The sequence below is a fragment of the Myripristis murdjan genome, chromosome 16 (genome assembly GCF_902150065.1).
Source record: "Myripristis murdjan chromosome 16, fMyrMur1.1, whole genome shotgun sequence".
Taxonomy (NCBI): Eukaryota; Metazoa; Chordata; class Actinopteri; order Holocentriformes; family Holocentridae; genus Myripristis; species Myripristis murdjan.
In genome coordinates this window covers 11,054,289-11,081,892 of record NC_043995.1, presented here as the reverse complement: position 1 = coordinate 11,081,892, position 27,604 = coordinate 11,054,289, and the positions used below count along the sequence as shown (strand labels likewise).

The following is a 27,604-nucleotide window of genomic DNA, read 5'->3' as shown; positions in this document are numbered from 1 at the left end:
GCAAGTCTAGCAATTCGTCATTAGTAATGGATCTTGACAAAATGCCTGTCATAGAAAGTTGAAAAATCATAGGAAATTTTTTTTTAAATATTTGCATATTTACAATACTACTGGATATAAATCTGTACACAACAGGCTTAGATCAAAGATAACTGCTCAGTAATCTAATGAAAGGATTCACATCTTTAGTTTGGAAAACAGCTCAGATAATAACACTCATTCCATGTGGTCTCAGTGAGTGTAACTTCTGTCTGTCACCTCCCCTTGTTCGACCGTGGACATGATTAAATACCATCAACCTCAATTCAGTGACAGCATGGTGGGCCCCATTGACCCGCTCTAATCTCATGCTCACACAGAAGGCTAGACATAATCCAGGAAAGTGCATTCTATTGGATGAGGGCAATTCAGTTAAAATCACATTTGCTGCAAGAGGTCAAAGGTCACTTCAAATGTCCTTAACTGTATTTCTGAATTAGCCATCGCTTTGGTATGCACTCCGGTCAAAATCAAATATGGGCGTCTTGCAGCGGACACCCTAAGCTTTCAGAAGAGGTTCAGCTTGTCAGCTCTCATTGATCTTTTGCTCGGGAATCTCGTCAAAGAATAAAAAGGTAAACAAACAGTGGCCGAAAGCATCATCACCACAAGAATGCACAAGTAGTTTTGCTCTGAAAAAGGTCAGTCACTCAGTTAGTCAGTGAGTGACATTCAAGTTTCTAGGCCTTCCTCTATAAATGTATGTTTCTGCAGGTTTTGCTGTCTCTACTCTCAAAAGAGCAGTACAAATGAATAACTGTGCTGCTGCTGAAAAGCATTAGATGCTAAATGGCAGTGTAATTGTAATGGTACAATTGTACAAACATAATGTATGCATACGCTGAGCCATGGGGCAATATAGTTGATGGAACTGAATTTACATACCACCCTTCAGCTCTTTGATACAGAATTATAAGTAATGCCCAGCCCAGTCAGAACTTGTGCTGAGGCAGACGCACTACATCGCAACCACTGACAGTTCACTGAGAAAAATGCAAAGCAAGCCAACCACTGCAATTACACTGTGAACCTTGTACACCACAATGTTAGAGGAAAAGGGTACTTAAAGACTTTAAGATTTCATAATTAAGTATTTTTACAGGAGATTTAATGTGTAAAAGCACTGTCGTTTGGTGCGTGCATGTACAGTCTACACTGGGGAGCTGATTAAGCATATAGAGGCAATAAAGTGACGGCATGAGGAACAAATGGAAAGGGAATACAGTGTTGACGGAAACCCTGACAGACAATGCCACAGGAAAACAGATTTGTATTGACTTGAAATATCTGAATTCCTTGAGATGTGTCTGAATCCTTGTGCCACTTTAACATAAATGAACATGCCACTGGTAGTATTACACAAATCAACTACACTGTGTTTTCTCATGCATTTAAAACATGTTCAACTATCTTTTTGCTCAGGCTTGGCAATTCATACCAACGAGCATTATTTTTATCCTCTTCTTAAACTGCATCATATTTGCACAACAAAGACACAGGTACGTACAAAAAGACTATAAATAGCACTGTGGAAAAAAATAACAGCCACAATATTCTACCAGGTATATTCGTCCCCCTCTCTCCACTGCTGACACACTCTCTATTGCATAACTGATATAAGCGTGTGTGTGTGTGCGTGTAACATTAATGAGTAATGATGTACTGGCTGCAAAGCGGACTTGTCAACGCAGCACAGTGGAAATGAGAGAGAAGAGTAAGGAAAAGAGCTAAGACAGACAGCGTGAGTGAGGGAGGAAGAGGAGGTGGAAGGGCAAGCAAGTGTAATGACTTAATAGAATCTAAGTGCTGTTTTGCTGATAGGAAGCCAACTTTTAAATCCAATCAGCAAAGAATATATTTAATGAAGGGAAGTGTTTAACAGCCGTTTCATCTCCATGCCAAAACGGAGGCGTGTGTCATGACCCCACCTTAGCTCTTAATACGCCAAATCTACCGGCTCTCGCTGGACGCGATGCAGTGGATTTCTCTGCTCCCCTGATGCCTCTCCTCTTCACTTTCCCTTCCCACTCCCACACTTTCTTCCATTCCTCCTCTCTAATCTCTCAATGTCCTCTCCTTTACCTTTATCTTTTCTCTGCCCCTCTCCTTCCACTTACACAGTGCCATAAGTAGGTTAATGTGAGGAGCCCAAAAGAGTGAATGTGAGTGAGTGTGCATGTGTGTGAGAGAGATAAAACGAACGAGAGAGAGAAAACAATATCAAGCAACAGCCACCAGCAGTAGGCGTTCATGTTGTGATGCCGCATTGCAATATTTCCCTTTAAGACATGTGAAAATAAGTTTTCAAAACAGCAAGAAAGACCAAGATGTTTGTTAATATAGAACAAAATTGTACTCCACATGTGAGATTTTCCTCTGTGATATGTATGGCTACTGGACAATGGAGCCATCCCTGCACAGAAAAAACCCATTATGTATAAGAAGAAAAATGTTCTGTGTTTGCTTTTAACCCTGCTTTCATGCACTTTGTCTTCCTTATCTCAAATTGGCTGCCAGGTGGATTATGCTGCTCTCGAACAAATGTTTTACACTGTATGTGGGCAGGGTAACCATAAAACATACGAACAAATTTGAACAAAGGAGTTGGCGAAGCAGGTGTAACATTTCTTTGCTTATTTCTTTCTGTCTTCCTTTTTCTCTTGTCCCCTTTCCATGCTTTTACTCCTTCCTCCCCCTCCCTCCACTGTATGTGCGTTTGAGTGTGTGTTTACGTGTGTTTGCATATGCTGGACATATTGCACGTGTACGAGCAAGAGTGCATGTGTATACCTAGAGACACCAGCCTCAAAGCAAAGCCGTTTTTATCGTTGAATAATCAGGGATGATGTAATGTGGTGCAAGAGAGGAGCAGGAATCTCTAGGCCAATGCTCAACAAGCCACTGTAGCATTCAGATGAAAACACTGTATCACTAATACCTGCGAGTCAAAGATAAAACCAGTGACAGATCATGACAAGCCAATAAGAGGATAAGAGGATCATTTTTCATGCTACTCAGAATTAAAGCCCTAATCCACAATTTATTTTGGGGTATTTAGTTTCTTGACGAGTCTGATGAGAGTAAGCTTTTTTCGAACTTGCAACTCCAGATGCAAAGCAGTTTCACTCCAGTGTTTCCAAATTCAGCCAATTTCAGTATAACTCGTGTAACTATCAAAAGTGTTTAACTCATAAATCAACACATAAGCAAATGACATAAGGACATGGAGACATAAGGAGGACATGGAGCTTCAAAATGAAATTACTATTATGTATGTTTATCAAACATATATAGGCAAACTATAGATAAACTATAATACACTATTGTCAAAAAATCTCTTGTATGTAAATATCTCATTGCAGCACTGATAATCATTCCTAAAATATCATCATGATGTCAAGTATTTGGCCAAGGACAGTGTGATATTCTGAAAGCACAGCAACACCAAATCTGTCACAGCATCCTGGGAACAACCCTGGACACAGACGTTAAAGCTGTTTAATACCCTCAGTTGCAGCAAATGCACATTCTTGTATTTTCTCTCCCTGTGCCAGTGGGGGAAATTGGCTCCAAAGCCAAAGATATCTGCTGCATCTGTGTCGATACAGCAGGAACAGTGAAGAGGGACACACAGCACGGATGACATGGGAGGGAACGCTTCAGTGGGATCTGATCTGAGGCCGGCGTGGGTCCACGCGGTTCCGGTGGGGAGGATCACGAACCCGCCACTAAATTCAGGCGGAGAAATTATCCGTGCTTTACAATACATTGACTCTCCCCAGCCAAGACAAGCTGCTGACAGAGCAGCTGAGGTCTACTCCTGTAATCTCTGCAGACTCACACTGCGCCAAAACCACAGCCCAGTGCTAGTCTCCGCCACACCACAGCAACTCTCTCACAGCACCACGCTGCTCGCTGATAGAGCAACTACCATGATGTATGGCCTGGCTCTCTGCGTGCGCACTCCCACCTTACTATAACCACCAAACAATAGCCTTGTTCTACAAGCGCCAAGACAAGGATAAATACCGCATCATACTTAAATATTTAAAGGGTATCATCACAAAACAGTATCCACTTGGAAAAAATAAATTACTCAGTGTTTAACTGGTGTAAATACTTCCATCCCCAGGTATTGTAACAACTGCTCTGATATCTTAAGGTAGCCATGCTAGTAGTCATTTTGTCAGGGTGGATGCCACTTTATCCAAATTTACGCATATGTCAAGTAGAACAGAGCCATTTTCTGCAGTGCATATCCCGCTACAGCGTACCAGCAGACGGGAAGAGCATTAAGACAGAGACATCAATTTTCTTTTATCGCTGCTCTGCTCATCATTATGTGTTTTACTGCTGAGGAGATGAGCATGGTGTGGAACAAAGGCAGCTGACAGTCGTACTTCCTGAATGGATCTGATTGGCTGGCCTCGTCACACCACTGCTGCAGCTGAGCTGGAACGTGGGTAAATGTTGTGCCGTCTAATTATGATAAATTCCGTGGTTTACCTCTTATTTTGCCAAATTTTGTTGTGGGTTTTATCCTCCGCCGGAATACAAACTGTCAGCGAATCCGCACAATGTGTTGAATAATGAATGAGCTGCATTAACAGCCCGAGCCGGAGAGGCCATGATACATGGGAACATTTTTGAGGCAATGAAGATGCGCATCACTGCCTTCAAGAGAGAGATTGCCAAAATTAACAGCACATGCATTATTCAACACATAAGGCATCATTTCTGATCAAAACAAATTGTTTTAATGGGATAAAATCAGCAACAAGAACTGTAAGAAATTATCCATCTACATTAAGTTTATATGGTGGCTGCGTTAGATCCATCTAGCAAGAACAAATATCCAGTCAACCTCCCAAACATCATCTTCTACGCCACAGCTGAGCCTGTCCAAGCCTTCAAAGAGCTGCACGAGGGACTGATGATTAAGATTACAGTCAGTCTTGGCAGGACGCCATGTAATGTTGCATATATATATATATCAGGATTTATTTGATAGATGCTGCCAGCCAGGACTGATAGTGGGGTCCCATGACTGGAGGGGTTCCTCTTAGCACAGCGTCCTCCGACAACCCTGTGTGTGTTTAGGTAACACAGATAAGGAGTAATCACAAGGGTTCATTCATTCATCAGCATGCCAGCCAGACACAATGGGGTGGAGATTTGTGTGTGGGTGTGTGTGTGTGTTTGGGGTGTGTAGCTATGTGATGGTGAGCCAAGGTTTCTGGGTAAAGAGGATATCGCTGCAGACCACAGGGACAGGATACAGAGAGCAGAGGGGAGACGGAATCTGAATTTTAAAATGCCTTCACGTTCACAACCCAAATAACACAGAGAACCGTGCAGCAAAAACCCTCACCAAAATATTGCATGTTGTCTTGCGAGGGAGGGGGAGAGAGACATAGAGCGAGAATGGCAGACCAAAGGAGAGAGAGAAGAAGAAAGGAATGACAGAGACAAAGGCAGCAAGGGGAGAGGGGAGGAGGGAGGGGGACTCTGTTGTGGGTTAGTTGGCATTACCCATGGTTTCCTTCTGGAGTGGGTAGATAACATCAGTCTGCACTAATAACACACACACACACACACACACACTCACAGAACACAGATCTAGATGATAAAACACTGTTAGTATTCTCCCTCTATATCTCCCTATAGCTTAGACTGTGGGTGAAGTGACCCACCTTTCACAGCCCTGTGGTAAAGGATGTGGTAAAGATAGTTACTTATCACGGTATGGATTATCGATACAAGATGAAAAAGATATGGGACTTGTGCTTACTTTCCTAAAGGGATCCTACAGTCTTTCTTGTGATGGTACTGTAGGGATGACTATGTAAACACAAGGGATGTCTGATAAACAACAGACATAATGACCAAGAGGCAAATAACAGAACTACAACAGCCTGATAGGCTCAGAAAAGTACATCCCTTTTTACTGTAATGCAAGAAAAAGACACTTGTGCCTTATCACAAAATTACGATATCCAAAATCTTAGACAATATCTATTTCATGATACTAACACAGTATAATATCAATATACTCCCAGAAATATATTTGCTTACCTTGATAGAAACCAGCAAGTTGTACAACAAAACTAGAAAAGAGAGGTACTGCTTTTGCTCGAGTTTCTCCCACATCAGCAAGCTGCTGTCAAATAAAGTATGATTTTCCATACAGTTAGAGGCTTTAAAAACCACAATGCGCAGCAAAAAACATGCGTACTGCTGGCCTGTCAATTGTCCAGGTAGAAAACTCCAAGCTCCAGAGCACACGTGCACGCACATACAGAAATTTTGAGGCTGCACATACAAATGAACAAAACAACACTGATCGTGGAGGGTACAAAGGCCGGTATTTCCTATAAACAGCTTTGTGGGATTTGGACCCAGAATCAGCTCATTAAACCTACACAAACCTACACAAACACCATATGAGTTTGTGTATGTAAAGATAAATATTCTGCTAGTCTGCAGAAGGCAGCAGAAAATAAATTAAAATCAAATCAAATCAAAGCATTTAATACATAGTAAAAGCGTTCAAATGCACTGGTAGTGAAGATAGTACAGTTAGGCAAAGTGGCAAAGTGTCCAATTTATTTCCATTTTTTCTTGCTTATCACTAGTGTAAGGCAATAATCTGCAACGTTTCCATCTAAATGAATGGACATTTTGCTCTTCTCTTTCACCAGACACCACACAATAGTTTCACCCATTTCATCAAAGCTTTTCCATTTGCCACCTTCAAGGGTGTGCAGCACAGCACAATCCTGTGCTGCACAAGAAGTGATCTGCTCCATGTTTACAGAGGTAACAGCAGCATGTTGTTTGGACTAAATACAAGAGGGCAGGACCAACGCAAGCCGCAGTTTACACTGACTGTCTTTATTATGATAGTATGTTGGGCCAGCGTCCACACTGAGTGACCACTTACAACCACAAGTGTTGCCAAAATCAAGAATCTCACAAATTATCACTTTTGACAGAAAAGGTCTGTTGACACTGGATACAAACTGCATTTCCTAGATGAGGTTTTTCACAACACCCTCTAGAGTAAAATATGGATCCAAGGACACATTCTCATCATAAGTGATTTATGATACGGTCATTTTGAAAAGATAAACTCACAGCACTATCACCAGTTTAATCGTACTGGACTATGAGCTCCACTGTAAACTCAATTCATTCAGTCAAATCCTATCAGGGAGAGCCACACCAGATCACTTACTTTTATCACTTGGACTTTGATGCTTTGACACAAAACATCACATCGATTTGATTTAATTGTGTTTGTGGCTGTTTACTATGACATAGTGAACAACTGCCATTATCATCCAATCAATGCTGACAGTCGCTGTGACCTACAAACCCCATTCAATTAAACTCAATGAGAGCAGGCTGACACTGTAGCAACCAGGCCATTCCATTACATCCGTTTTTCCCTCTGCACTGCTGTCAAGGGACAGGAACGGTACAACATGTTGTTGCATGCATTCATGCTTTTGACTGTATTTACAGTATGTGCCAATTATTATTTTAAACAACCCCAGCTGAGAAATTAATTGTTAATTAGTGAAATAAAATAGTAATCCCTGATTTGCCCTATTGGGTTGTGAGGTTGAAACCAGAATAGTGCAGGCCAGTAGTGCGAGATTATAAAAATCAAACCCATTACGCCAACGACCTCAAGCAGGGTCAGCTATAGTACTAGGACTGCCTGAGTGACAAAGACCCTGACCTATGAAATAATGAAGATGAATGACTCTGGGCGGGGCATGCATGAAGCTAGGCATTGTCATTGGTTAATATCTCTCCAGGGAGGCTTTGTAGGGTATTGTGGGTTGGAAATATGCAAAGAAAAAAAATCCCCTCTCAGCTTGGTTGTGGGTAATATGACACATAAGCACACACTGGTCAGGCCAGTATAGAGGGAGAGAAAGAGAGAGAGAATGGACCAGAGGACATAATGAGCATGTACCTCTCCACTTATTCTGAAAGCAGCCGCAGCAGGAATAGTCTCACACATGGAGAGAGAGACACACAGAGAGGGAGAAAGAGAGAGAGAGAGAGAATTCATGTAAATGCTTATTATATACACACTTTACAATGTGACCAGAAGTACACACATACACTCAAATACAGCGTATAGACCCGCTGACAGCACTTTCTCTCTCATACATGCCGAGCAAATGTAAATGGTTACATATACACACACAAAGGAAACTGAACTATAGGCACAAATTCGCACACACATGCTCGGAGAATTGACGCCCACAGAGCCACATGCGTGATTCTTGCCAATTAGCCAGCTCATTCAGCTGAGTCCTGGCTAGCACTTTAGAGACACTCATGGCGAGGCTGAAAAAAGAACAGTGTCTGATAGCACGGTGTGGGTGTGCAAAGTGCTAAATTAGGCTCCCTGTCTAACCTAAACTGGTATCCACATTCCAGCTATTCTGAAAGGCTGCTTTTGGTTTAATTGGTCACAGTCTGACACAGCAAATCAGCCTTTAGTTGTGCAGAATCACTGGGATGTGTGTGCTGGTTGGTTTCATCCTGTTTAAATGCATGAAGGGATGACGCACACAGCTGTTTGTTGGGAAGTAGAGCTAATGAGATTATTTTAGACTAGAAACATTGAATGTTTAAATATATCACTATTCTGACCTGTCTTGTGTGTGTGTGTGTGTCAGAAAGGCACCAAGTCATCACCGATGCACCACAGTAAGGTTGGACTAATAACAATGGCTCCATAAAAACGGTTACACACACGCATCATAAACTGAACTCAGTATAAATATGAGCATTTGTATACAAAGTCAATGGGCATGTCTAATTTGCAAGGCACCAATGCTACTACACTGGTGTAACAACTGTGTCCATAATTTTACATGAAAACGAGAAATTCCCATCTTCCATGTATTTACATGAGTTGAAACATTTCAATTTGAGCAAAAAATGTGTGGCCGTTTTTGTAGTGGTGTCATAAGACCTGTTTCTTAGCAAAACATCTCAAAAAGTTACAAACTCATTTAGCAGACCTTTTGTGGTCAGACAACCCCCAGCACAAAGATCAGTTGATGAAAATACACAAACATTTTGGCACGTCTTTAAATGTCAAGACACTGATGGTACATGCATCCAGCTTGTTGTGTGTGAGCCATCCTCTGTTTTTGTCTTCATATTGCACAAACCTGACTTGTTAACCTTGTAACGAATAAGAAAATTAATATACTATATAGCGAAATACTGCTTTAGGAATGTAATTAATGGGACTAGTCTATTGACAGTATTTGTTTTGGCTTAAGGTCTAACAGCATTCCATTCAATGCAACAATTCAGAGGACTGTGGAGGAACAGTATAGAGCACTGACCTGTTTGACCCATTTTTTTCTGCCTGGTTAACTCTCATTTTCACCCCAATTATGTTAATAATCACCGTGGCAGTATGCAAGAAAACACAGAGGACCTTCAAGCAGTGTTAACACGTTAATAGACAAAGTGATTATATGCCTAAGCACCCTATAAGTGCCTGAACTCCGGCTGAACCAGGCTGAAGGGCCAAAGAACAAAGCAAATAGTATTACCAAGTCCACTTCCACTGAATAGAACAAGAACTTCAAACACACACACACACACACACACACACACACACACACACACGCACACACACACACACAAAACAATTCCCAACCTCAAGCCTAAACCAGGACTAAAAATACATTTATTTTGAGAATGGAAGACCCCTGGTAAGGTCACTGTGGTTTTTGCTCAGACTCTGTCACAACCACGGCTATCAAAAAATAAACACCCCCTGAATGAATGAAAGCAAAAAGAAAGAAAGGAAAAAGGAAGGATACATTTATTCATGCCCACATCTACATCTATCACAAAAGTCACGGTGACATCATCCTCAAAGCTGCGTGACACTTCAACAGTAAAAAAAAGAGAGACACACACACGCACAGTAGGTGAATGAATGTGATGTTTGCTCTCTGTATGAGCCACTTAAATCTGTTAAGCGCTGCAGTGCAAAACTGACATTAGAGGCTCTCACTTAGTAAATATGCAGCAAACAATGAACTCAATAACAGGTCAACAGATACTTGATATAGATAAACATACATCAATAACAAGGAGATAAGGATAGCATATAAGGTGGACAATATAATTTTTATATCAAATAATAAATAAATATTTTTTAATCCATTCTATCTCACTGTTTAGCTATATTTTGGGCAATTTGCTATTACATGATTATTCTGTGGTCACAGGAAAACTGTGTGGCCTTTGAACTTACCCTCACTGCCTGCTAAATGGCTAAAAAGTAGCCGTAAATGTAAATTTCACAAGATTCATGACATCTTTCTGAAAAGCTCAAGGGTTTGCAATGGTAGTGCACTTGAGAGGCACACGGTGAAACACTTCAATAGGCTTGAGCAAAGGTTGAATAAGCCCGTGGTCTATTATTCAAGGGCATTTTTTAGTGGAGGAAACGATGAGGATCCTTGCTCAAGCCTTCAGGGAACAGTTTTAGTGCCACTGTACAACAAAAAAGCCCGGTGGACTTCAGGTTCCCATCAGGGGACATTACAGGTGACCATCTGGGAGTTAAGAAGTAGGTCACAACCATTTGTTCACTACTCTGAATGGTAAAGAGGGAAAGGGAGGGGGATGGTGAGAAGAAAAAGGAGAAGAATCCGGGCTTTTGTCTTTTCCTGAATGTGAGCAGTTCTTCAACATTCTCATCTTAGGATGCAAATTGAGTAATAATTAGTCTCACATAGTGCCTTTAGGGTTACAAAGGCATAGTGGTGCTCTTGTCACATGGGTCTTACAGCAGAAACCTGCCAAAATACTACACCAGATCACAAAAGGACACTGAGGAGCTTAGACCTGGTTGTACCCCTATTAGCCTGCCTGACACATCTTAGGAGGTCAGTGTGAAAATGATGCTCCTCTAGGAATCACATCTGCAGCACGTCAACCTTTAAGATGGCAACTTTTGTGGGAATCTGGTACTGTGTTCATTCTTCACCATGGGAAAACTGAGGGAAGAACTGTGCGGGACAACTTCACTGACTCACTAACAGACAACCCTGCAAGTGCCAAGCAATATTTGGGACCAAAAAATGAGTAAGCCCTAGTTGCTAAAAAGCTATTAGCTGCTATTTAGATAAGGTATATCATGTTCACCATGAACAGATTGAAACTAAGCTTAAGCATGTCATAACTTACAATGTGTTAAATCAACTGTAATGATATTAGCCTTTTCTGCTGGCTTCCGCTTTCAATGTCAGTGATAATATGATGGGATTCAGTCATGGAGGACATGACCAGGAAACTCCTAAAGTCGACCAAATTAAGGCTGGAATCTGAAACTGTGCTATCTGTCTAAAGACAGAGAGTATCTTCTTAGTCCTGACCCTCCACCTCAGTTGGTCTAATTGCCACCTCAACGTTTGTCTCTCCTCTTGATGAGCAGTCTAACATGAAATGGCCTGAGTATCAGTAAAAAGCCACATCACTGTGGTTACTTGCACAGGATGTAAATGCAGCTAAGCATAAATGCATTAAGTTGCTAGCAATAAGGAATCATCCAAAAAGCAACTATTTTCACAGAAAAACATATGATGTGGTCCTAGCACTGACACTGAAACACAAAATTACTAAAAGGCAACATAAGTCAACATAAACTCTTGCCACATGGTAATAAGTAGTTCAATCAATTAAAAAAAAAAACCTCTTCTTTGAGAGCCAAGCATTTAAATGATTACAGAGGAAGAAGCAAAGACCCCATAGCATCTATAGGCTGTAATCAGGCCAGTCATGTCAGGACAAGCTGTGAGAGGTGAGTTCAAAGGCCACCACTAAGGTGAGGAATCTGACGGAGAAACAGAAACACACAGCAGTTTCAGTTTTGTTTTGTTTTTTAAAGATTTTGATCCACCCAGATGTTTGTCTCGCCCGGACCAAGTGCCACACCACCCGGCAGATAATTATTCTTCAAGGGAATAAATCTCACCACACAAAATGTGTGGTTACTTCTCCAAACTTTCTTTCCAAATTGACGTTGATGATTTCATGATGTGGGAATTTGTCCGCACACTTTCAGGCTGTCCAGGCTTGTGAAGGAACGACAGGCACAGAGAGAGGTAGAAGAGACAAACAAGGAAAGAAATGCAGTAAAACACAGTTTGAGACTTGTGGGGCGACTTGAGGTAGCGCTATCTAACATCCTGTGGTTTGAAAGTCTAAACCACAGCTCAGGACATTACATAATATGACCCTGAGCTTCACAGAGGGGATTCCCTTGAAAAGAGAGAGGGAGAAATTGAGAGAGAGAGAGAGAGAGAGAGAGAGAGAGAGAGAGAGAGCAGTACAACCTACTTCTATAAAATCTAATAATAGCCATCACTGAGGGAATGTGGAAATTAAATGTGATACATGTCTAGTACATGTACTAAATTGTTTTAGAGCGCCTACATTTGTCATCCTCAACAGATTTTTTTCTTCTCAATTCTTAATTCTGGTTTCCAACTGGTAGTTTTAAGAAACACTACACTAAAGCTACTATTTCAATGGGTTTCATGCAGCTTTTTGACCTCAATATCTTGATGATTCATTCATTTTGAGGCATCACATGATCACCACAGAGAAAACTCTCGTCTTTCAGCTTCTACGCTGCATTCGACACCGTGTGCCACCAGTTCCGATTGGCCGGGACACCTGCTCTGTTGCTTCATGGCATGAAGAGAGATTGCTTTATGGCACCGTTTCGCAGAGATGTCAGAGTTTCTCACGTCGACTGATGGAGGAATATGGAAAAGGTCAACGGAAAAAATCACTTCCTCTTTATCATGCGAAAGAGAAGCGGGATGCGAGGGAGGACAATGTGTAAAAAGTCACGTCCTTCGTGGTCACAGGTCACGTTCTTTGTGAAAGAACTTTTATGAGAATTTTTTTTGGAATGCATCACCACTAGAAACAGCACTAGTGTGAGATAGAGGCTACTATTCATATCAACCATGGTCTCTTTTGTTTACAGTAATTATTCCAAGGTATCACAATTAATTTCACAAAGACATATGAGCTGCTTAAAAAAGGTACACTATACTAAACTATAAGGCCAGCAATAATGAGATCCTAAATCAAGAAGAGCAATTATAGCAATAACACAGAAAACAGCACATACCATACCATAAATTTACAATATGATCAATACCGAATCTGAAGGCTGACACAGTGCTTTCAGTGACATTATGTGAAACCGCCTGCTTCATCATCTTGAAAGGAACCCTCCAGTTTCTGTGGCTCACCCATCAGCAGTTTGTCAACATGAAACCACGACACTGTGTGTGCTCGTGTTTGTGTTGTGATAATAGAAATTTAAACCAGTATCGGAGAAGCCTTAATGGTGCTGATGTGCAGTAACGTGTCTGCGTTATCTGCTGCGTCAGTGCCACTCCTCCACAGAAAGCAAACAATGAAATGCAATGAGACACAGTTAACTGTTGCCGACTGTCACACACACACACACACACACCCACACATTCTCCTTTGTTTACACTGGGAGATCAGGAGGAAGTCGGACGGTGAGCGAAAGCGCTGGTAGCCCCCGAGGCAGACTGAAGTGCAAAGAAGAGAAGAAACACACAGGACGTTTATACACAGACAAACTGTAAAAGACACACACGCACACACACACACACACACACACACAGAGTTATATGTCTTAGTAGCTGATACAGTGAGCGGCAGGACCATGGAAAACAAGATCCTCCCACAAGAGCTCATTCAAAGATTCAAAGTACCTCTGAGAAAGTGTACTAATTTTTAACAATGTGATATGAAGCAATTATGCAAACACTTCGAAAAACGTATCGATCATCACAAGTCGCTGACTCTCATTAAGATGAAACAACTTGCAAAAAACTCGCAAAACTCTCAAATCCCACTTTTTTTCCAGTGAAGTTTCACTTGTTTGAGGAATTTTTCTGGGAAATATAAAAATGTTGAAACAAGGCAGAATACAGCAGCTGAGCCCACGAGCATCAACAAAATCATTCAAACACATTCTGGAAACAAGCAGGAGTATCTCATCCCACTGCAAGTTTTAATTTAACTTCACTATTATATAATTTAACACTGAGTGAGACTAAATCACCTCAAGGAGCCAAAATGTTTCCTAGGTTGTATTCCTTCTTTCCTGCCATTCTGTCTATCTCGGTCAGCTTCTATCTGCTCCCATGTGACACTTTTACAGTGTTCATTATTTTTTTGGACCTCCCCTCTCTCTCTCTCCCTCTCTCCCTCGGCCCATGTGTATCCATATGACTCTCACACCGTTTTCCTCCTCGTCCTCCCTCCTCTCCCCCTCCCCAGGGTGTGTTTGATGGACTGATGTTATTATCTCTACCTCCTTCTTCAAAGAGGAGATATGACTGGATCTCTCAGGCTTTGGTGTGCTTAAGAGACGCCTCGGGTGCTCTGCGGCTCCACTCCCAGCCTGAGTAAAGCTTGTCCGGGGAAAGCCTGGTGTGGATTTGACAGACTGCGAATTGATAGTGGGAATAACCATATTCCTCCCTTCATTAGGTATGTGTTTGACGGATCGATGGCCAGTGTTGTCTGAAATAAATGCAGCGCCCTGTGTGGCTGCACTATATTATCAATGATGTTCAATAAGTGTCAACAAGAAACATAAAACCTGAAGGGGAAATCACAGTTGGAAATAATAATATAAAAAAAAAGCTTGGGGATTTGTCATTTTTGGTGATTTATACTGGGAATAGAGCACACTCCCATGTAGCTTATATGTCTGACAGGTAGATGTACAACACTGATGGACAGAGGCTCAATATTTATTTACATTGTGGTGTAAAATCTCATGGAATGTCCATCAAAATGACAAAGAGAAACAAGGGAAGTGAGTGTGCGCCTGTGTGTCTGTGAGTGTGTCGGTGAGTGTGTGCGTGTGTCAGTGTCACACCCATAGGTGGGATTTCCATTCTCGCAGCCCGAGGACGCAGATAGCTGAATTAGTCAGTCAATTAACTGAGTCATTTTTCTCATTAGTCACAGAGTCGATTACTCTCAAACAGAGACAGAAGTGGTGCTTTTCATAATGCTTGTGATTTCCATCCATGGTCTGTTAATAAAGTTTGGACATACATTCATCCTCCCACTTTGTCTCTGTCTCCTCTCAAACATGCACATACACACACACACACACACACACACACACACACACACACACACACACACACACACACACACACACACACACACACATACATATGTATATGCACCCTCCCACTCATGGCAATGCATCACAAGTCCTGTGCGCCATTGTTTGCCACATTCAAGATATTTTATCTTTATTTTCATTTCCCTTATTATATTACATGTTTTTCTTGTGTGCCTTTTGTGTGCATTTTCCACCGTGTCGTGTTTTGAGCTCATTTAGATTCTGTTATCCAGTCCGCTTAAGTTATCTCGATATGTCTTGGTTATTTTGCTTATTTCTTGCTTTGTTCTATTTGTTTGGGGTTTTTCATAGGCTAAGCCATTTGGGTTTTGTATCTGAGCTGTGGTTTCCATTTAATTTTCTGCTGTTTCTCTCATTCTTATCAGCTCCCTGAAAATAAACTGAGCTAAATTAAACTGAACAAGAATGTTTAAACGACAAGTTGGCATGTCAGCATTTAAATCACATTTTGCTGCACCACACTACAGCATGCCTCAAGAAACACAACACCTAAGTGATAATTGCTGCAACATAGTGTTGCAATTTATCATAATTAGATTTGAAAAATCCTGTATAAACCTTATTCTTCCATCTATTTTCACAGTAACATTAGACACTGACACGGCTCTCAGAGGCTGCAATTCTATAACATGTTTGTTTTCCCTCTCGACGACTTCCTCCATAATCAGTTTTTCTCTCTCTCAGTTTTCAGCAGAACAACAAACAGTGGTTTGTTTGTTCAGTTCGCTCGAGCAGAGCGTCAATGTGAAATCACAGAGTCATTCTCGTGCTCCATGTCTGGAAAAAAAATACCAGAACCGCTGGAATTCCTCACTTCCACATACTGACTCCTACATCTCTGCATTGTTGTGTGTGTGTGCTCTACTAGCCTCTGTTACCAACTCCCACATGGAGACATTGTTGTGTGAGAGCCACACCAACGGAGTTAGCCACAAACCAAGCACTGGACAGCTCTGGCTTGGACTAAAGCATAGAGGGATAGCTGCATGGGATGTTTTGATCCCCCCCTCATTCATTTAGAAAACGAAGACAGACAAGAAAATGATCAGTACCCTCTTATAACGCTTAGAGGTTTGAAACCACTCGTAAAAAGCTGTGTCGAAATGACACAGGATGTGTTGCCCTTAACTAAACACATACAGATCTGCTAGACAAGGATTCAAGCAGCACATCTTCGATGCAGGGCGTGTTCATTTTTTCCAACATAAACTGCATGTTAACAGGAAATGTGTTGAGTCAGGGACAAGCCCAAATTGGTATGGTTGAACTCAGCAACAGTGGAAACATCACACTGCTCATATGGACTCATGCCGACTGAATTTCACAGAACATTTGACATAAATCTGTAATCTGACAGAGCAGATCCCCATAGCAGATTGCACACATTTTACACCATCCGCCTCCCCTTCATAGCATCCCATATACATCAGTGACAAAACGATTAACACGTTGTCTGAGTATTTCTTGCATTGTTCAGGAGATACTCCCTGAAAATGTGCATGGCAATATGCTGTGCAAACCAAAAAAAAATAACAATACAAAACTCATTTCTCACATTTCCTTCTGCATGAAAAGAGCCATTTCCATTTTTGGGAATACATTAGATTATTCTCCATGAGTGGTGGTTACAAACTTGCAGATACAAATTGATGACTCCGGCTTCCAGCAATGACAACATGTCTCGAGTTTCCATTGTTTCCACTGCACAAAGTGACGCATGCCATTTCATTGTGCATCACTACCAAACAACTCAACCCTCTCTTTCTGTATCCAGCTGATTCTCACCACAGTTCACTCGCAAATTATTCAGCAAGTCCAGTTGGAATCAAAGTGAAGCTTGTCATTTCCATCTCTCTCCATCGGCTCTCTCCCTATAATCCCAGTTGACTGCAATATCATTATAGTTATTTCAAAAGCTACATATGTACTGCTAAAAAAAAGCTTGAAAAAGCCTTACACAATACAAGTAGTCATCCTGCCAAGAGGGTCTGCCCTGTCAGGCTCTGTTCATGACCAACAACATCACAGCCTAAACCAGACAAATCCAACCTGGCTATGTAGGCCACACCATTCAAAACTCCCTCTTCAGTCTAATTTCTTTGTCTAGTCCACCTAGAGCTGTATAACTAAAAGGTTCTGACTCCATGGAGAGTTGTATAACTAAAAGGCTTTGGCCATTTCCACCCGGAGCCGTACATGCCGAGCGCCATGCAAATTCATACCCTGCATCTAAAAGGCTTCTGATTCAACCATCAGAGTTTATGGACCCTACTCAGGCAGTGATTTGCTAGGGAACTATTCTGCCTTAACTACCTGAAGCTTTTTATCCTTGTTCAGCTCAGAAAATGACAATATGCATTTTTAATGGTCTGCCAAGTATGAATTATTCAGCATTCAGTGGATTTACTGCTCTGTGGCCAACAGTTAATGGTCTGAGCTGCTATTTCCAGCTGGCCAAGACACATAACCACGCACAGACAACGGTGTCCATGAATGAATAAATGAATGAATGAATGAATGAATGACCTGAGCGGTGGGTCACAGAGCTAAACTTGGTCTTATTTGTTGCTGTCATTTCACTAGCATGACTTTGCATTGACGATGAATAATGCAAAGTCAACAGCCTGATCTCTTGCTGGATTTAAACTCATGTTACACTGTAAATGAGTCAACATCAGTGACACACGGGCTGTAATTGACTGTCTAATGCAGGGTTTTAATTGTCTATGATCACCATGGCTAACTCCAACCAGGCTAAACAAGGATAGTGCAAATGGGAATTCAGTGTGCTTCTAAACATCTGGATTCTCCAATTTCCTGCTATAAATATGCAAACGTCTTGTGCTTTCCTCCGAGTTCTGATTTATAATTCAAAATGCCAGATTTTAATGAACAATGGGAGGATGTGGAAAATGTATACATTTTCTGTCCCTGACCCTGTTAAAGGCGCACTATGCAAAAGTGAGGACAGTTTAGATTGACAAAAAATATGGAATAATCACATAATTTATTGGTGAGTGGAGCCAATAATGAGAAACATGTAAACACAACTTCCAAATTCTCTGCTTATTCCATGGTTTTTGTTAGTTCAGTTTAAATGGCCCTCAACTGAATCAACCATTAGCAGGCAATTTTGCGCAGTGCACCTTTAACTGAGGAAATGTTTTGATTTACCATTTTGCCACATTTTACATGACAGACATTTACTATTATTATGTTTACTTTGACATACACGGGGACTTGGTTCATACTGGTTTCACACTGAGTCAATTTAAATAAATTTAAAAAAAAGGATATTAGTGTGTCTATGTCTTCCCTCTCGGATATAAATCAGGTTATTCCCAAGCTCTCTGTTTTTTAAGATTTTTAATATTGTATGGCAGTATCTCTCCCCTTTTTTGGATCTAAAATAGTCTCTGATTCTGATGCTGTGCCCAGTCCAAGCGCTAATTAGGACCGACTCCACTTCACGCCTCAGACTTGAACGAGATAGGAGGTTTTGCGGTTGATTCGGCCATAGGCAACTCTCAGTCTGTTCTAATCTGTTTTTCACAATATCTAAAACCTTCATTTGTAGCAAATAATCCTGCCATCAAAGTCTTATATCCAAGTTTAAAAACGCAGACTGAATTTTATAGCACAGTGACGCTCGCTGAAAAGGCTAAACAAGAGGGAAGAGAAAGAGAGAGAGAGAGAGAGAGAGAGAGAGAGAGAGAGAGAGAGAGAGAGTGGGGCCAGGGAGAGATTTTGATGTGCTTGAATGAAAAATACACACTCTAAGATCAGAGCCAATGGAGAGAGAGAGACAAAGACACAGAGAGAGATTTGCCATAATGAAGAAGTAGTGTGAAAGCAGTGGGAGTTGACTCACCAGGACTCTGTTCTCCGTCTTGTCTCCTTTGATCTCCAGTTTGACTCTCTTCCTCAGCGACAGCTTCACCTTCCTCCCCACAGCATCCCTCACGCTCTCTACGCACAGATGAAGAGAGAGGGGGAGAAATATGGAGATGATCAGACTCAAATTCAAGTACTTTAACAAAACCTGAAAAACACTTGTGTGAAAATGTCACACAAATGCAGTTCACCTCTTACTAAGATATAGTGAGGGAAGAGAAGAGAAGAGAAGAGAAGAGAAGAGAAGAGAAGAGAAGAGAAGTCTTACCAAGATGTTTGTCGCACATTATCAGGAACCTCCCTTTCCCTTTTAAGCAATTTCTCCACACAAAGAAGTCTTAACTCTGACTCCATCTAAATCAAAAGCTCAGACTTGATTCAGTATTTCAACATTTTGACTTCCTCAGCAAAGCAAAGATCAGTGGATTTCTGACTGAATAAATGTGCCAGAGGGGGAATAATCCCCCATATCCGCTGATTAGAAAAAAAAATGTTTGATGAAAAATTAATCGATTCCAATTTGAACACAGCACATGGGAATCATCATTCTTCTAGTTTTCATTTCATTTTCTCCTCATGAATGTATCGTCTTGAGGATTGCCTCCTTTGTGTGAGCTGTGAGCCCCAGTCCTCATTGTCTGCGGTGAGATTTGAACTTGTCCCCCACAGTGTCTGACAACTCACCTCAAACTGACAAAATTTGTCTGCATGTGCTCATGCACCATACAGATTATCATACATATAGGTATACACATATACAGAGTGTGTGTTCCGCTCTTCAGATTGATTGTTCACAGTCAGGAGAAGCCTCCACAGTGAGGGGAACTGGCTTAGAGAGCAGAACTGGGTCAGCCGCCTTTTCACGCTGCTGTGGACACACACACACACACACACTCACACTGTGGTTTATATACTGTGCACATGTATGTCAGACAGAGAGACAGATCCTGTTTGTGTGCATGTCCTCATGTGTGTATTGTCTACAGCAGTGATCTTCAAACTGTGAGTCCCAGTATGGAGAGGGGTGGGTCGTGCACAGCCGTCCTCCACTATTTTCTCAATAACAGAAGGCAAGATTTGTTTAAATCATGCACTGTAGGAACAGTTTCTCTCCATCAGGCCTCTTAAAGCACCACTGACCTTGATGCCCTGCGAAAGCAACAATGACTAGCGAATGGAAGCTACTTGACATGGACACATTTTGTAAAGCCCACAGTTGCCGGGACGCTGCCAAAAAACAATGATAAGGATAATACTCCACAAACAAAAGAGGCACCACATGGAAAGAGTGATGAATCGCATTGATTACAGTTTTGTCTGTCAAAGACCTGATTGTGAGGAAGCCCCCACGTGTGCTTTTTGCATGGAAAAGTTGTCATGTGGTAACATCCATTTCCAGAGAAATTTAAATGATGTGATGTCCAACAAATAATAATGAATCTTACTGATTTGCTCATATTGCATAGAAAACCATGTTTTATGGCAAAATACAGAGCATTAAGCAGAAAGCAGTGGTGGACAGTAAGAGCACAATTACTTGAGTACTGTACTTAAGTACATTTTTTGAATATCTGTACTTTTTTTTGAGTATTTTTTTATCGTTTTTTTTTTTTTTTTTTTTTTTTGGAACTTAGGACATTTACTTCACTACATTCCAAAGACAAATATGGTACTTTTGCTCCACTATATTTCGGTGAAGGTTGTTGTCACTCGTTACTTTTAACACAGCTTTGAAGACAGCTGTCAATTTTTTTTTCTTGTCTAAAATGCAATTGGCCAGACACTGTGTTCCTCACAGAAGAATAACCAATCACAGCACCCGCTCTCTACTAGGTTTGACGTAAAGGCGGATATACTTCATCCAGCTCTGTGAAACAAGCACGAGCAAGACATCCGCTTGGTAAGTACATTTGTGCGTTAAGTGGTTTCACAAGCAGGTCAGTGCATTCATTAGGTGGTTTAAGAGAGCTACAACCTTCTAGGAAATGTGTTGTGAAAACAATACAACAATATGATGATATTAAAAGCAAGTAGTCCAGTACTTTGATCTATATTACATCTATCTCTACATTGACTAAAGTATTGGGGTTGTGTACTTTGTCCACCACTGAATAAAAGTATTTGAAAGCTGAGATACTTTTTATGACAACTTTACAAAATATACAGTGTCCTGTTTTGGGTCACGGGACAAATGGGTCCTTGCTTTTATTGGCCTTGCTGAACAAATTCCATAATGTGTCAGAGCAGTTTCTGGTGGCTCCCGGATCTCCATATGACATGAGTGTTGTTATGTTTTAATGAGGCTGGGCAGTTTTGGTCCTGAGCCGGGAGGAATGAGAACTCCTGACAGACTCTGTTCATATATCATTCAGACTGTGGGCTAATTCATGAGGAAGCGTGACAAGACTGGAAATTTTACCAGCCAGCTACCCTGTGGCTCGTATTTTTCAGTCAAGGGAGGCAAGTTCATGAGGCCTCACTGCGCTAAATCTGAATGGGGCTAATGGGGACGGTGTGGAAATGGGAGACCGACAACCTTGTAAAAGCTCAAACAAACATTTCACAAGCCCGTAAAGTCACTCTCCAATTTACTGACCCTTGTGTGACTCCAGATTTTGCCTCATTATTAGATCACAGATTCAAGCCTTGATTTTGGGTTTCAGCTTTAAGACAGTTATTCATGTCATTTTATTTATTTATTTATTTTATTCACGCCATCTAAGATCAGAGGGAATAACGTGTGAAGATGCTTCCTTGTGGATTTTGGCTACATGCTCTATCCCTAGGAATGAATAATTTGAATATGTATAATTAGACAGGAATGCGAATCAGACTAACCAATTTATTCATGATGGATCATGTAAAATGGGGAAGTTGTTTAAGTCATTCTTATGGTTTTATCGTGTGTGTCCCAATTTTAAGTGGGCCTCATCTATTATTTCTGTGCATGTATGCAAAGAAAATAAAAAATAAATAGCATATTTAGAAGTACTTGACATGAGGCTCAACAGCAAGTCTTCCTTATATATCCAGGTGACATTTGGATGTTCCTGCATGCTTATTTTTGTCACCTAGGCTCCTGTATGTACCAGCTAGCATCTGCTTGTTATTTTATTGCCCTGAATGAGTTGGTCCTCCCTAAGCCCACTGACAAGCACCCAAAGCATCAGACACAAAGATTGAAGTGTTGACACTCATCAGCATCGCTTTGCCCTCTTCCACCCTTTGACCCTTTTTTCTAAAAAGGTCCGACTATTATTAGCACTCTCTCTCTCTCTCTACATCTCATCCGTTCCCCATCAATATGTCACTCTCTACCCCTCTCTCTCTCTCGTACGCTGTCTTAGTCATGAATACAGGCATAGCTGGGTAGACCAAGAGAGGTAAACAGGCAAGAATGGACACACACACACACACACACACAGAGAGAGAGAGAGAGAGAGAGAGAGAGAGAGAGAGAGAGTCTCAGGTGATCAGCACGGCAGCATCTGCAGCATACTAAGAGAACAATGCTTCCCTTTCTACAGCGTTCAAACAGTGCAATGCGCCCCCATCGCACCCCGTCCCGTCTTCTCCGCTTTGACAGAGCATGACACCGCTAACTGCTGAAAGGTTAGGGCTTTCCCTCGGCTTGTAAACTCTTTGTCTTCAAGTACCAAACTTTAACACACCATACTGCTAAGGATGTCACTTAGGCCTCTCTAAAAGCAATTGTAAACCTCTAAAAAAGACTCAAAATTACTACAGGTATCCCATTTAGAAAAAAGGAAATCAAATCAAATCTTTACCATAAATCACCATTCCCTTAATTAATTTAAGTCTCTCAACCAATGCTATCATATTAAGCAGGAAAACCAGGAACCATACAGCTGTTTTGGAAGCTGGACACTTCTGGACAAAAATAAAGGCATTAATTTATTTCTCTGAAACTGTACTTAATGTTTGAGCTATAGATACATAATCAACAGTTACAGCATAAATCATATAAATGTCCCATCATGAATCTTTCTTGTGTCATACTGCAGTGGACAATGCAGGACATTCTTTTCCAAATGCTGCAGAGAAAAACTGGTTGTTTGGTGATTCTTAATAGTTTCACTCTGCTGACAAGTCAAAATGTCAAAATAATTTCTCTTTCAGCAAAACTACACTGCAGCAAGCATTCACTGTATGGAAGCGATCTAGCAGAAATCGGACTTCTAAAATGGTTACATCTGTATGCATCATCATGCTGAAACTCCAGCACCATGCCAAGAGTGGTGTTGCATGATGCTGAGTCACCAACACCAGTGTTTCCTACAATGACTGGTTTTATACTCATCCAGACAACAGCACATGACATGGAATTGGGATAAACACTGCCAAATGCCTTATGTGAAGCAGCCAGTTTAGTTAACTGATGGATTGAGACTGGCTAAAGAATCAGGAAAATGTCCTATGAGAGCCCATGGGGATATAGGACATAGGTGAAAGAACATGCTTACTCATGGCCTGATGATTAGAAGTCTGTGCTGCTGCTTCTAGCGCCGGGAGCAACATCGATCCACGCTGAGAGATACACACCTGTGCCCTGCTCTCACATCACCAGCCAAAGCATGTTTTTTTTCAGTGAAGCAAATCAAAACATCTAGTGTGAATTTGCACTACTGGTAGCACTGTGATCCTCTCTATGGTCAATATAGGTATCTTTTTTTTTTATAGCCCTAACCTAACCCTAACCCTCCCATGCAGGACAGGTGGTCATTTATTCTGAAAAGGTTAAGATAAAAGGCTGAAATACCACGTCTTAACTTATAGACAACACTGCCCACCACATTCTGGATGCTACTGTAAGAAGGCTTCTGATCCTTCCTTGCTGTAACCAAGAGGGTCTGATAACACAGTAGCCAAAGTGCAAGGGTTGGGTGTGGAGCGGGGTACAAAGATATAAGGTGAATGTTCCCATAAAACAATCTGATAGTGAATGAGTGACTGTCTAGCTTAATTATTTGGTAAATGATTACGTGACAACATGACTGAGACACTGAAGGACTCAGTGGATCAGTGACTGAGTGAATGAATTGTGAATTTACCTACAAACCTCTGTAAGTGAGAGAGAGAGACAGAGAGAGAGAAAGAGAGAGAGAGAGAGAGAGAGAGAGAGAGAGAGAGAGAGAGAGAGAAATGGCTTGTGCTTGTCCAATATTGCACTGAGGTGTCAGAAGCTGAGCCACTTTGCCTCACAAAGAGACCCCGAGCTAGAGCCAAATAACCTGTTTCTGGACTGTAAGCTATGTCTACAATCAGAGCAAATAAGTCATGGGAATAATGCCGGTAAAAGCTAACCCCCTGGGCAAGTTAAGACTCCCGGCTAGAGATTTGAGACAAGACCATGCAGTCTACAAAGGCTGCATGAGCAGATTGTGGGGCAATAAACCAGTGAAGTGCAGTGGGATGACAGACTGACGGCTCTCCTCTAAGCTTTTTGTTTTGGTCTGACAGTAGGCTGCAATCCATATTACTCTCAAAGTACAGGCACAGATCCTTTTCTGTTAGCGTACTATTATTATTATCATGATCACAAAACAAAAGATCTCTGACTTTGCTCCATCTACAACATGAATAGTCTCACTCAGTACGTTTAAAGAACCAACACAGCAGCCAGTCTATTTATAATCAAAGCTATTCCACCCTTGGGATAAAGACCTATACAATCCCGTGATCATTTGCATACTGTACAAATACCATGGAAAACTGCATATCCCTTTCTGAGTATTGCTGGGATATTATGGTGATACAATAGGAAATAAGAAACAATGTAATACAGACATAAAGTACAATTAGGCCACTTCAAACTCGCCACTGAGGACCACAGACACACTCTAAGTCCATATAAGGAATATTACAGGAATATTACAGTAGTGAATTTCAATTGGGAGACTGCAAATGAGCCGTGTCTGCTCTTACCCAGAAGCTCTTTGGGGACCTCTGACACCTCGTCGCTCATTTTGCAGGAAGATAGTATCCAAAACAATGAGAAAAGCACAGTCAACACATCAAGACGCCTCTAGTATTATGGAAACAGAGAGCGAGAGAGAGAGAGTGTCAGGTGCCGCCGCCTGTGCGTTTCTCCCGGTTACATGCTCCGCTCTCCCCGCGGTGCCAGCCGGACAATGTATCCACGTTGATCTGGGCGCATCTCTTTCACGGTTTGAATAGTCCGGGTATGGGCGGTTGTGTGTGGAGCAAAGGGGAGGGGAAAAGCCGCTAGAATCGTCTTAAAATCATGTTGAAAGCCAGTGGACTCTGCACTTGTGAGGAGAAAAAAAGACCACGGTTCTGGTTTGGCACGCACACTCACGCATCCTCTCTCCGTAGCCCTACCGTAAAGCTGTCGGTAGTACTGGCCAATAGTGGAGACCGGGGCCCCTCCCCGCTCGGTGATGCGACAGCGGGGAGAGCCGCTGCCGTGCCGGAGCGGCGTGGCGTGGCAGGAGGGGGCGGTGGTTGTGGCGACACCATGGGGTTTCCAATCAGAGTCCCGGGGTCCCCCAGTGGTCCTTCATCGGACCACCACCACCACCACCAAATGTAGTCACCAGCTGCGCTGTTTGCAGTGCAGTAAAGTACAATTATTCTGCCTTAAACTGTCAGCTATTAAATGTAACCTATGAAGATCACAACAAAACTGGAAGCCTCTATAGGAATAGTAACCTGTAGTAATACCACATATAGACACACTGGAATATTATAGGAATATTATCGCGATACCACAGGATATCTTATGATGAGGTCACAATAAGGTCGCAATGTAGTGCCACAGACCCACCATAACTCCCCTTTGGAATATGATTATATTGACAGATCTGATTAAAACGGGTGCGTGACCTGATTTATCTGGGGTCCATGCATCTTCTGCACAGTTGTTAGTACATGAACATTTTTATCAGTTTGTTTGTTTTTTTCCCCAATTAACTCCTGTTGAAGAGCTATGAACGGCACTGTCGACAAAAGTTGTTATGAAAACATAAATAGTTTATATTTTCTCCTCTGTTTTAAAATCCCTTGTCTATGAGAGCAAATGGTGTGATGTAATCTCACTTTTCCCCAAAGAATTCGACATCTTATTTGATTAATCATAATCTAGCATGAGTCTGAATTTCATATGTTTATACATTTGTTTTAAATTAGAGTTGAAAATATGCCAATATTCAAAAAAAATAGAATTTAGCTTTTATCAGGGCAATAGTCATTCTGTAATAAAGTAACTCCACCTTTCCAGAGAACTCTTGAAACTAACTGAACTGCAATGAATCAAGTCAGTGCATCGAACTCCTTTGTTATGACTTTGGAGATGATTTGATTGCTTAAAATAAGACTGCAAATATTTTCAATACATGAATAAATCGCTTGTCAGAGAGGTTTCTTTTTTTGCGCCGTTGTTAAGCGGCACGAGTGTGACACCCAGTGGTGATTTTGTGAAATTACAGGCAGGGAAACACGCCACCTTTTTGTCATAGCTCTTTAAGCGATTAGATTTTGTGATTAGATTTATGTTGCACTGTGGGTATTATGGCTCTGTGGTTTTTGCACTTATGTGTTTTTCTTCTGGACTCTTGTTTTCTCTTGATTCCTCTCGTTTGCTGTTTTCCTGTTCTGACTCAAGTTTTAGACTTAAATTTTCTGTCTCCCTTGTGTTCCTTGTATTTTAGTCTTCGGTGCTCATCTTGGCCCTATTGTTCTTCCATACTCTTGTAAGCTTGTTCAAAAGATGCTGTGTGTCAGTGTATTTTCCATTGACATATATTAGAATGGCCATCTGGTCATCTGGAGCAGCTGAGGTACAGGATGAGGGCAAGGGCTGTGATGGTATGGATTTTATTCTTATCACAGTGAAAAAGCAATACATCACACGGTTTAACATCATCAGATGAACTGTGAACAAAACTGTTTATTGCTTTAAAACCCAAGCTAAGAGAACTCACACAGCTTAGACAAGTAACAAAATGTCTAATTATTAATAATTATTAACGTAAAAACAATAACATCAAAGTAACATTTAGTTTGAACATACTTGTTGGGTGTGTAGTGGCATGGAGGTTTAGAGTGTTATAGGTATGTCAGGCAACCTTAATGTGAATTAGTTTAACTTACTTAGACTGGAGGTGCAATAAAATGAATTACCTACAGCCACTCATAAATAAATCCCCTTAACAAAAGAAATTCCTCAGAAATGCTCTTGACAGAAAGATCATAACAGAATGAATCCAAATCAGGACCAACAGCTGCTGCTACACCAGTCACAATTAGTAAGAGTCACTAAGTGTTACCTAAAGACTGCTGTTAACTTATATGATTTACATTATGTTAAATACTAATCTAAATCTGAAATACCCACTACGTGCACTGGAA

At 41.3% G+C, this 27,604-nt stretch overlaps 1 protein-coding gene across 3 annotated transcripts in view; it reads right to left on the bottom strand.

The window, feature by feature from the left end:
- LOC115373899 (F-actin-uncapping protein LRRC16A-like) overlaps positions 1–25,556 on the bottom strand; it is a 91,487-nt gene extending 65,931 nt beyond the window's left edge. For all 3 annotated transcript variants that reach the window (XM_030072529.1, XM_030072528.1, XM_030072530.1), the window contains exons 1-2: positions 25,160–25,556; positions 19,191–19,288 (exon numbers count right to left, since the gene is read on the bottom strand). In XM_030072529.1, coding sequence (XP_029928389.1) covers positions 19,191–19,288; positions 25,160–25,199 — 138 coding nt within the window. In that variant the 5' untranslated portion in view covers positions 25,200–25,556. The remainder of the gene's footprint in view (positions 1–19,190; positions 19,289–25,159) is intronic.
- Positions 25,557–27,604: the final 2,048 nt, after the last annotated feature.